Here is a 12,180-nt window from a genome sequence, read left to right as displayed (position 1 = left end):
CCCAAAACGGTATTCCACCGACTTGGAAGCTCGTGCACGCCTGAAGCGTCTGCAACCCAGCATCAATCTCCACATTAACCCACGAAATCCACTTCTCGAGGACCAGAAGAACATCCTAACCCTCGCTCATAGATCCCCCTTCCCCTCTGAAAGAAACCTCTTCCAACTTTTCTTCTTAGCCTGTCTCTCTACTTTAATTTCCAATATCGAACAGTCGGATCTGGTGGAGCGGGAAACATCAGCGGCACCGTCGTGGCGTCGCTGGACCATCATCGTATCAATGCGCCTCGGATTGACAGTCCCGCCGGTGATAAATGATATTTCCAACCGGGGCTCTCCCCCCCTTTGCTCCCCGTGGCAGTTCCGCGTTCGCCGTGGATCCACCCCTGCTGCGAGGAGAGCTCGATCGTGGAAGAGGGTGCCTCGGACCGCTCGCAGTCTCAACAGACACCGCGCCGAGAGACTATGAGAGAAGATATCCGCGGTGAGAAGTAAACACGTTATACAAACGAATGCGGGGATCGATAGCGTTGCTCGGGATCCCGTGAAGACGTCTCTTCTCTCTCTCTCTCTCTCTCTTGGATTTTCTCTTCTCTCGTTTTCTCAACTGCTTTTTCCGCGCGACTGTGCTCTCCTTCGACGGACAGCCTCTCTTCACGGTGAATACTGGTCCGCGGGGTACTTGATGTCTCGTGATCAATAACGTTTCGAATGGTAATTCAGCGTACAGTCGTTGCAAAACCCTGACGATATTTACTTGGATTTGTAGAGAAATTTTGGAAATTGCTAAACACCCTAACGATGTCAATGGGACACGTTTACGTTCAATTTGAAGCTCCAATTATTCTGTTAACCAATTAGAAACCTTCGCTGATTAGGACACTGGCGGTGAAATTATTAGAGCCACCTGTAAGAAATTGAGGGTTGTAGATGAAAACCTAGGTATACCGAATTCTTATTATTTTTTAACGAAGCGTCCATGTTTACACTTGGCAACACTATTGTCTGTCGTATGGACGTTGTTTTGCATCGGTACAGCAAATCACTTGAGATCTTCAGCATTTTCATTTTCGTTGCAGTGCTTACAATGCACAGTAAACTACTTGAAATGTATCGAAGAGAGAATCAAGGCTGCAATTGCAGCTTCTTAACTGTATCTTTTATAACTGCATAAGCTAAGTTTAACTGTTTCGAGTATCTTCAGTGAACGACTGTTAATTAAAAATAATTTGGCGTGAAAATCTCGATACTGTGATTTCATTTCTGCGCAAAAGGGGGAAATATATTTTTCGCATCGCGGCTCTAATAATTCCTAAGATAAAACGTCATGTTCCAAAGCCTCGATGATAATAATTACGCTCCGAGCCGTGGAGGCTTTAAATTTCTAGAGGTTCGCTTGAAGGGGATGTAAACTGATTTCTATGAAGCTTCTCAATTCGTTTATCTGCCGGCAATGTTAGAAGTAGCGGAGAATGTTTGATCAAACGTTCAAACCAGTTTAGGAAGAATGAATAGAAACACGGGACTTTCGAGTGGAGGAATCTTGGAGGAAACGGGTTTGCTTGCAGAGAGAAAGCTCTTTTGAGGAAATCGACACTGCCGACCGTTTGATTAATATTTAACACGCGCTTATTGCGCCACCAGGCTGGCTAGGAAGTCTTGTCTCTTTCACGGGACACGAGAACGAAATTTGAAATACAGAGAAAAAAAGTCTATTCCGCTTTCGGACATAGCTAGTGCGCGAATAATTTAGTAACGCGATACTTGGGTCCCGCAGCGTGGAATTTTAACGAAGATTAGAATCTCCGTTGCAAAATCACGCGGCGTAATGCTTGCGAAGAGAGGATACGGAGGTGGGAGAGCGCAGTTTGTGGCTTTGGTAATCGGTGCTGCCTTGATGGAAGAAAATGACGCTTCTTTAACACACAGTTTCCTTCTATTCGAGCTTCCTTCGGTTTTGCTTCACTGTTACCTTCAGCTTCCATTTTACTAGTTTTTAATCGTTGCGTATGCCAGTTTCGCCTATTCACAGTGATTATGCAGCATTAAATAAAAAAGTGTCGAAACATTCAGAGCTGGGCAAAATGTTATTACGATATTTTATTTTTATTATCTCAACATCTATAATTTCAAATAGTAACACAGTAAAATATTATTTAGGATAGTAACTAACACTCTTTTCTACAAATTTTACCCAGCTCTGGAAACATTCTATAGAATTTGCGTTTGGTAATCGCCAGTCTTACATTGAATCGGAAACTGGAGCAAAAATACAAATTTAACAGAAATACTAATTAATCATAAATAGCACCATAAGTGTGACTCGTTACAGAGTAACAGGTCAAAAATTCAAAATGTCTGCTTTGTCTCAGTCTTCGTTAAAGGTAATCGTCAGTCTTACATTGAATCTGAAATCGGAGCAAAACCACAAATTTACCAGAAACACTAATTAATCACAAATTGCACCACGATTGCTTCAAGAGGTTAACAATTGAAAATATTTTCTTTGTCTCGGTCACTCGTTAAACCCTTCTTTTTCCCAGCTAGAAACACAGCAAGTGTATCGCGCGTCCTCTCAGAAAGGCAAGGTCTCCTTTCAGCGCAATTTCACCAGTACAAAATCCCCTTTACAACGCTTCCACGCTTAGGCACCAGCACGGTCGGTCCCGGTGTATTTAAATTCCGAAATCCCCGAGGGAGGCTTGTCACATTGCGATCGTTTAGCTTGCGCCGTGCATACTCGAAGAAAGCGCGACTTTGGCACAATGCAAATCCCTCTGGGACTGGAAACAACAGGCGTGACCGACACTCTTTGGAATTAGTCGTCGGCTAATACGTGTCAATATTTACCCTTTCGGTCCTAACCTCTCGAGTAGCCTCGCGGGACATCCTTTGGGAAGGAAAGAATACCCTGTTCAACCTTATACCTGTGTCTGCCGTTGTTAAATTCGGGAAAAGCCTGTTAAACGCGTCGGCTTGCGAACCTCAACAAGATTTACGTTTCGGGGATCTCATTACAAAGATTTCGCGACTACTGTTTTCATATGACGCGATTCAGCAATTGCCCGCAATTAAATTCACTTCAGTTAAGCGTTACACTGTTTTCTTCATCGTTACCGACGAGAAAAAGTCTCGCACAGCACGATTTCCTGTAACGCGAATTCGTACAACGCGTAATTTATTAACCGCCCAATATTTATTTATTCAGCCACACAGCCATGAATTTGGCTTGGTTTACAATAACCTACGTTTCGTAAAACTATCTTATTCACTCTATTTCTCTTCCATTCCCATTCCCTCGTACTCTACTAACTTATCGCCCTACTTATTACCCATTAATTGTTACCCCTCCCTTATACTTTAATACTCTCTTTGGTGTTCTCAGCTACTCTCTCTTTTTTCTTTTCCTTTCTTTTTCAGCTTCTCGAGCCACTCTACAATCTTTCTGTCCTGTCTCCCACTCACCACGTCTTCCATCCTGATATCCCTTTCGGTTTCTCTGCAGTCCCTGGTTAAATGTTCCAGATTTCCGAATCTATAACCACACAAATCGCATCTCCTTCCGTCTACGGGTGTCTACTATATTATTATTTTTTTTTTAATTCAAAATAACGATGTTCTAAATTTTTAGTTGACGATATTCATTTTATTCTAATTATTCTAAACATTTGAGGCCTTTAGGTCACCGATGACGACCGCGGCCCCATTGAAGGGGCAATCTCCGGTCACAGATGACCAACGCGGCAGTGAACGCGTTAAATCAAGGCGAAGGTGCGCAAAGGACAAACGCGAAGGGTTAAAATCTGTGATTAAAAGAATGTAAATGTAAATTTGCTTAGATGTTGTTCTTTCTTTTTTATAAGATTTCCATAGAAATTTGTTTTGGGATTATTCTGCAGCGAGGAACGAACAGACGGCGGCTGTATGGTAAACGTGAGAAAAGGTATCGCGTTTCTTGCTCCAGTTTTCGGTAGCCGATAGATCGGCCGCCCTTTGAACGATTGCTCAGCGGTTTTTCCGCTCCGCCCCGAAACGCCTGCCCGTCTCGTGCTCGCTAACGCTGCCATTAAACCCTCGGCACGCTACACACAGACGACCATTTTGAATTTTCTAACACTTCCGTGGTTTCCCTCCATCTGTCAATTTAACCAAATATTCAAATAAACTTTCCAACCCTATCTCCGTTAACCTAAGCTTCTTTAAACACAGAGGTGAATCTTGGAAAGAGAAAAAGAAGCTTCACTGGAGCAAACATCGAAGCGTTAAAATGAATACCGGCGCGAATAGAAGCGTAAAGTCGGACATAGAAGAGCGCAAACAAAGTATAAATCAATCGAACAATAATAGCCCCGGTCTGGCTTGATCCCGATATTCCCAATTTTCCCAAATGGTCGCAGCGAGGAAAGAAGGGCGGCGAGAATTCCCTTTCGTAGGAAGGTAGAACGGGGGCTCACATATGTTAGCCCAACTGAGAGATGCCGCGCCATTTCACGCAACGCGTAGCCCCAATTTAATTTGTCCTGCTAGCAAGAATCCGTATTCAAAGTAACTGGTTCGCCCCCTGTCCTCTTTCCAACTGTCCCCAGATGGATTCGACCTATCGAAGAGCTTCTGCTCCGTTAATTCGGCAATAAAGGCTAGCCTGCTTTCTAAATCATTCTCATCTTTGAAACAAATATCACTTTCCTTCGAATTCTTGCGAGGCGATAAGTGTAACCTACTGTTTAACGTGAAGAAAGGAATTTAATTAGTCGTAAGTAATAAACGAAAGCTTGCGTTTGATATGAAATGAAGAATTCAGATTTTCTGTTTAATACAAAATGAGAGATTCACGATGAAATTTTCTATTTAATATAAAACAAGGAAATCGTAATGAAACCTTCGTATTGAAATACGTAATGAAGAAATAAACGAAACCCTGTGTTTAATAATAAAAAAAAGGAAGGAATTCATTCTGAAATTTTCTGTTTAATATAAAACGCGAAATTATGTGTAACATAAAACAAAGAATTCCCAGCGAAACCTTCGTCTCGACATAAAATAAAGAAATTAACTTCGTTATATGGCAATAAACGAAGCGAACCGACGTAACTACATAGCCCTTAAAATAAAGAATTCACAATTATCGGGTATTCGAAGGGCAAGCTTTCCCACATATAATTAATGCCTCCGTGCAACCTCAATTACGATCGTGAGGCCTTCTCTCCCAGACACAAGCACACGCGCACACACCGTACACGGTCGGAAATCTTAATTGCACGGTGAAATCGTGCATAGACCTCCTTGCAGTGTCTTCCCGTGTTGAGAAAACGAGTGAAGGAGAAGGGAATAAAAAGAAGAGGAAAAGAAGAGGGCAGGTTCTTATTTACAGCGGGACCAGAGAGCGTAGTATTAAGCAAACTACCTGAACGACACCTGGGATGACGTATTGCAGCCAAAGTGCGCCGTCTTTATATTTTATGAGTCCGCTTCGTAAATAGCAGCGTCCCTTAACAACCGAGCAACTCGAAGACACGCGCCTCCCCACGCGTTATCCCCACCCTTCTTGTACGACGTTCAGGTGAAGAGCCACCTCTGGCTCCGGCTGGCAGCCACGGTGTCTTCATTTTTACGTCGACCGTGTCGCCTCGAACTGTACAACACCATAAACAGAATTATTGCCAGCTGTTCCGCCGCGTTTTTGTACCCGCCAGGTATACACGGGGGAACGCGACGACGACGACGAGGAGGACGAAGGAGAACGACGGACGCCTTCGAAAAATTCCCCGGTCGCGCGACAATGAGCAATAAAACTTTCACTCGACACCCTTACCTCGTTTTTTCCGGAAATCTGTTCCGCACTCCTGCTCGACGAGCTTTAACGCTGTTTGCTCTTCGTGCTGCTCTTTGTGGCCGTGTTACACGGTTCGAGGCGGTTCCCGAGTTTCGACGTCTTCATTCTTTCTGGGAGACTGGGGGGTCCTTTGTTTCGGGCCTTTGTTTTAGGAGGTTCGCTGATTTTTTCGAGTTTATGCTTCTTTGGGTTGGATGTTTGCATTTTCTCCTGTAATCCTGGGTTTGTGGATTGAACGTAGGGCAAACGTGACAAATTCCAGGTTTTCAGTTTTTCAACGACTCGAAACACCATCCTTTTTTTCTCTTTCAGTATTTTTGCCAATTTCTTTGATTCTCCACTTCATTGAACGGAAAATTTCTATTTACGCTTGCAATCCTGATTTCTCAGCTCAAACTGGCGCAAACGCAACTAAACCAAGGCTTCCATCGCCTTTCAACTGTTTAAAACACCATTCTCTCTTTGTGCTTTAGTATTTCTGTCAAGTTTTTTATTCTCCACTTCTTTCAGTCGAAAATTTTTAGTTAGTCTTGCAATCTTGCTTTTCTCAATTCAAACAGTCGCAAACGCGGCGAATCCAAGGCTTCCACCGTCTTTCAACGATTTAGAATAGTATTTTCTTTTTGTGTCTTAGTATTTTTGTCAATTTTTTTTATTCTCCACTTCTTTCAGCCCAAAATTTCCATTCACTCTTGCAATCCTGTTTTCCTCAATTCAAACAATCGCAAACGCAACTAAACCAAGATTTCTATCGCCTTTCAACTGTTTAAAACACCATTCTCTCTTTGTGCTTTAGTATTTTTGTCAATTTTTTTCATTCTCCACTTCTTTCAGCCCAAAATTTCCATTCACTCTTGCAATCCTGCTTTCCTCAATTCAAACAATCGCAAACACAACGAATCCAAGATTCCCACCGCCTCCAAAAGCACCCCTTTTCCTTTCTAGAATCTCCACGATTCAATATTCCGCCAATTTTAGAATCTCCCATTTCATCCTACCAAAAATTTCTGTTCACTCTTCCTCCTTTTAATCCCTCTCTCCTCGCTTCAGGGCAATCGCGACGAATCCAGATTCCCATCGCCTCTCAACGACCCGAGCCACCATATTCCTCTTTATCTAACATCTCCCTATCCGTCGAGCTTTCATTAACATCGCACCACCTATACGTACAAGCAAAGTTTCATTAAGATCGCGCGCCACAGTTTCCCGCCATCGCAGCCAGGAAAATGAAGTCAGTAGGTAAAATCATGTATGGTTCGCGAAACGCTCTCGACCCTCGTTCCTTCCCACAAGTATCGCCCTTTGCGGATTATTATTTATTATCGTCGTGGCCGTTCCTCTGTTGCACACGCGAGACCCAACCTCTGACGCTCTTTCTCCCAGCATCATTTGCGTGTTGGTATGTGTGAACACCGGCGTGTGTGTATACCGTGCGTGAGAATGTGGTTACGTGGACGCGTGTCCATCCTGATCAGCCGGCCGGAGTCCCCGTAGAGGTTTGGTCACCGCGTCGAACGCATCATCAATCACGTTTTTTCGGGGTTACTTTACTATTTATAGTTTGTCCGCAAGGCCGTCTATTATCTTCGCCGGAACGATAATTGTTTCGAAGCGGCCTCTTTAAGCGTAAGCTGATCGTTAGCCGCCTCTCGGACGATTGTGTCTCACTTAATCCTCGGTTTTACCCTGGAGTGTTGCTCGAATTAAAGAGACTCTTGTGCGTCTCCTTCGTAAACGCACTCTACGTCTGTTCTAATTATTTCGGTGATTGGACGATAAGTGGGAATTGAAAAGTTTTAGGAAAATGGACGAAGGATTGTGGAAGATTTGAGGTAAAACGGCAGTTGAAGAGATATGTAAGGGGAGTGAAAATATTTGCAGGAAGAATGAGGAAGAATTCTGTCTTAGGCGAATGGAAAATCTCACAGAATAGTATGATAGATAGAAATGAAATATTTATTATGCAGTGGAGTGATTTTGGAATAAATCAATTTGAAATTTCAAACAAAGAATCATCCTCTACTTTTATTTCAACTCTAAGCAGAAGAGACAACTGTTCGAAGGAGCCGGAAGAAAAGAGGTTTGGACGCGTTAAGTGGTCGGGTTCCCTCTGGATGTAGCCGGGCCTACTTTCATAATTCTTCAGCTTTCTTCGACCTTTCCTCCTCTCGTCTCCCCTCCTCGCAAATGCGCCGGGACGAAAGTGGGATTAATGAAAATACAGAAGGTGAACGGGGGCAGAAGAGACGTGCTAAATGCACGTGTATATAACAGGAAAGGAGGAGAGAGAGAGAGAGAGAGAGGACGAGAGAGGGTTCACCGGGGTTGATTAATCGTCGCCGGTCAGGCTTCTAGAAAGAGACGTCACTCGCAAGACTGCCTGCGTCTAGCTTCGCCGCGCGCTCTTTGTTTACCCGCTCGAAATATCTATTTCACTCTTTTCCTTTCCCCTCGCTAAAAACGTTTGCAAAACCCCTGCGTGCCCTGAAGATTTTCAAAAACCTGGCGGCCGACTTGCGTGGCGGACATTCTCTGATACCTATCGATCCTTAATTCCCAACTTCGCTTCTGTTAATTACGTCGTCTGAACCATTTCAAAAATCGAGTCCTACCGCAGAAATTTATCGTAGAGAGATACCTGACTGGCTCAACTTTTGAAATTTCCCACAAATTAATTCACATCCAATCAGTGCCATCTATATAATTTCGAAAATTCACTTCTACTTTATTACGTCCAATTTTTAATTTTCCATAATTTCACTTTGCATCGCAAATACATTCCCTGTCCCAACTTCCTCCTCCCTGAAAGAGACATCTCCTTATCCCTCATTTTTCCTGCCTAAGTCTTCAATTGCTGCGTCAATTAAGCTTCGATCCCCATTCCTCCATTCTACACCCAATCTTCCCAATTCAGAGAACACATTTCCTCTCCCGCCAATTAACCTTCCTTATTCCCACAATCTCCCAAGTAAAACATCTACCCACAAATCCTCCTCCTCCCTCGGAGGTCTCATAAAGCTCCACTTATCAATTCGCTCGACTTTATCATCGCTCCTCGCGAGACAAAATCCAGCCAGGGTGTGTACCCTTCGCCGATAGGTCGGCGGGGTGCACCGAGGATCCAGGGGTGGTGCACACATGGCAGGCATTGTGCGAGGTCGGGCGCAAGGGGAGCCAATATGGGTTTTGTGTGAATAGCGTTAATAGTGGGAGGGGATTGAGGCACAGATCGGTGCGTGTGTCGGGGGTGGCCTTAACTCCGAATCAAAGGGCAGCTGATAGAAGTGAGAAAGGGAGAGACAGAGAGAAGTAAGAGCTCCCCTGTGCGGTAGCTCTGCACTACCACGGGAGGCGCTACGTTGGAGCAACGACAAGGGTAGCTCGGTCCTGTCCCCCTCCACCTCCGTCGGGGAGCCTGTGTCCGCGTGGTACGGTAATAAACCGGTGAAAGTTTGCCGGGGTGCCCCTTTTTGGCACGCGTAGAACCCCCCGTGTACCGTGGACGGTCGAAATCGTCACGGGGACAGGAATCGTTTCATTTCATTGGAAGTCGGCCTGGCGAGGACCTCTCTGTGCTGCGTCTCGTCCCTTGGAATAGCTACTTCGGCGTACCTAACCTCGGCAGTTCCTGTGTTCCCGTTAATTTTCCAGCGCGCACGAAAATGTCGAACAGTGTAAATTGTTGAGTGAAGGATCGGTGATCTCGATCGAAGTGAAGTTACGCACCTCATGAGACGTGTACAATTCCAAGTGGTCGGAGCTGTGTCACTCGGGAATCCATCAGGTGAATAATCGTCTCGCGGTACTAGGATACGAACCGTGGTGTATCGTCATGACCAGTTCAGCGTATTTCGCCAGCAGCGAGTCGGCGGACTACTGGCCTTATCAGTCATCCATCGGTGATCGATCCACCGAACAGGTTATGTACCCCGATAGCGCGTATCAGACGGCGCATCAGCAGCTGCACTCCGGTTCGGATTACAATCAGAGGCCGAGTCAAGATCTTTCACCCCCTTCGAGTCTACTCGAGACCCTTCTTCGTCACGGCAAAGAGGCAATCAGCGATGGTTACGTTAATTCCGCTGGAAAATCTGTCGCTTCGCCTCGCGGACAGAGTGGCTCGCATATTTCTTGTCAGACTCCGCCGTATACGCCGACTTCTTCGACAGATAGAACGTCGCCTATCGCTGGATTTTTACCGGAGAGCCAGGAACGAGTTCAGCAACAGGAAACACGGAATGGATACTTGCAAGGGTATCAAGGCTATCCTGCGCAACCACACTCTAGCAGCTGCGTGACACCCTCGATGATGACACCTAGTTCGCCCACGGACTATGGCGTGCAACAGAGTTACGGTGCTTATGTGAATAATAATAATAATGGCAAGCAGAGCCCTAACGAGGCCAACGAGTTCGCGGACGAGCAGCGGCAGGTGGACTATCCTTGGATGAAGTCTTCCCATTCTAATGGTTCGTTCTGGACAGCTCTCAGTAATTAGAAAAATAGTAATAAGGAATTCGATAAATTTAGTTATTGCCCAATTTCATAAATTAGAATCTCCGATACTGTCAGTTGGAGAATTTGGCAAATTTAACAATAACCCAATTTTCATTACAAAAATTCACCAAGTCTCCCAAAGAATTTCCTCCCCCTGAAAATTTCAAAATTTCTCGCGAATTACAGGCGATGGGAACAGCAGCGGACAGAAGCGTACCCGACAGACCTACACCCGCTTCCAAACTCTCGAGCTGGAGAAAGAGTTCCACTTTAATCGTTACCTCACTCGAAGACGCCGCATCGAAATAGCCCAAGCTCTGTGTCTGACGGAGCGTCAGATCAAGATCTGGTTTCAGAACCGTCGAATGAAGGCGAAGAAGGACGGCAAGCTCGGTTACAACGGTCTGGAATCAACCTCGGAGGACGTAGTCTCGACTAGCCAAAGTGGATCACCGATAGAAGGACTGTTGGCCGCAGGAACCGCTTCGCCGACGAATACAATGATGCACGCGGTGCATCAGGTCGCTGCGACAACAGTTCAAGCAACTTCCGCCATGCAAGATCACCAACGTCTCCACGAGGCTTACCTTCAGTATCGTCATCAGCAGCAGGGAATGTACGACAGTCACGGCTACTTCCAGAAGGAGAATTACGGTAGCCAGATGGCGAAGCTCGATCATCACGGTGAATCCTGAATACTTACGTAGCGTACGCGCATAATGTCCCCTTCGGATCGAGTGATAGACTCTGCAAGACTGGTTAGTATAATTATCTACCTAGTGGCAATTTGTAGTATCGTTGACCTAATCACTCTCGAGGCTCGGCACAAAGAACAAGAATGCGAAGATTTATATGTGCGCAATTCTGTGTTGCATTCAACTCATCAACGCTCGAAACCTAGTGAACGTTGCCACTCTGTCTCGAGTAGCTTCGAATAATTCGCCGTAAAGTGTTCGAGAAACGTTCTCATTTACCGAGAAAGAGAGAGAGAGAGGAATCGACGGGCCGTTCGGAGACACGGAAAATCCAAGGAAGCACGATAAAGTTGGAGGTTTACAGAGGGTCCTGAGGAGGATCGGGCCAGCTGACCCTGCAACCACTATGATTTATGGCCGAATGAGCTAAATAGCCGAGCATACCCGGCGGCTCAGGTATCCCGAAAGAGCGCGCTCGTTCACGCCGTATTTCGCTCGATCGTTTCTCGTTACAAACACGCTCCTCTCTCCACCTCCGCGGAACGGAGGCGGCGGCGAGGAAGAGCGCGAGAGCCTCGTTTCGAAAATATTTTGACGCGCCCGCTAAAATTCATACTTGGCCTGATTAATGACGCTGACTCAGCGTCGCGCCGCTTCCGCTTTCGTTACGCCTTTCCGAGCGCGCGCTTTCAGCGAGGGAAAGGGACTCGAGGCGCCCCTTCGAGCCCGAAGATGGAGGTCAGCGGTGAGCAAGCGAATTTCGGACCAATTTTGCACGGGAAAATGGAGGAGATTTTCAGAAAAAGATTGTAATCGGCAGGAAAATTTGAATATTCTCGAGCGGAAGTCTTCTGAAGCCTCGACGAGGTGGAGAACTTCCTTGAGAAGGGAAGCTGAACGTTCGTGTAACTGAAAGTGGAAGACGGTTTAAAAACTTACCGATACACTCTGTTGCGAAGGCAAGGCACACAGGGCGACAACGTGGGGAGTCGAAAAGTTAAGGGATGAAGAGTGGTGGGGAATCGCTGAGCAGCTGCGCCGTTCACACGAAACAAGATGGCCGAAAACGTTCCTCGTGCGTGCAACAGCGTCCTTCTTACGGCTGATTACTCTTTTTTAAAAACAATTCTCCTCGTTTAATTTGCAATTGGAATG

At 45.6% G+C, this 12,180-nt stretch overlaps 1 protein-coding gene across 1 annotated transcript; it reads left to right on the top strand.

The window, feature by feature from the left end:
• Nucleotides 1-9,665: 9,665 nt before the first annotated feature.
• On the top strand, nucleotides 9,666-11,025 carry LOC108574663 (homeobox protein Hox-A5-like). Its single transcript, XM_017937285.1, has 2 exons — nucleotides 9,666-10,302; nucleotides 10,517-11,025. The coding sequence occupies exons 1-2, from the start codon at nucleotides 9,666-9,668 to the stop codon at nucleotides 11,023-11,025; spliced, it is 1,146 nt and encodes a 381-aa protein (XP_017792774.1).
• The last annotated feature ends 1,155 nt before the right edge of the window (nucleotides 11,026-12,180 follow it).

This window comes from Habropoda laboriosa, unplaced genomic scaffold (assembly GCF_001263275.1).
Source record: "Habropoda laboriosa isolate 0110345459 unplaced genomic scaffold, ASM126327v1 scaffold203, whole genome shotgun sequence".
NCBI lineage: Eukaryota > Metazoa > Arthropoda > Insecta > Hymenoptera > Apidae > Habropoda > Habropoda laboriosa.
This window is presented reverse-complemented; position numbering and strand designations above follow the sequence as displayed.

Bases quoted from the DNA above. Each gene is read 5' to 3' on its own strand.
- LOC108574663 (XM_017937285.1), top strand. From the start codon at position 9,666: ATGACCAGTTCAGCGTATTTCGCCAGCAGCGAGTCGGCGGACTACTGG. The intron at 10,303-10,516 runs GTTCGTTCTGGA...CGCGAATTACAG, and splicing joins GAAGTCTTCCCATTCTAATG to GCGATGGGAACAGCAGCGGA.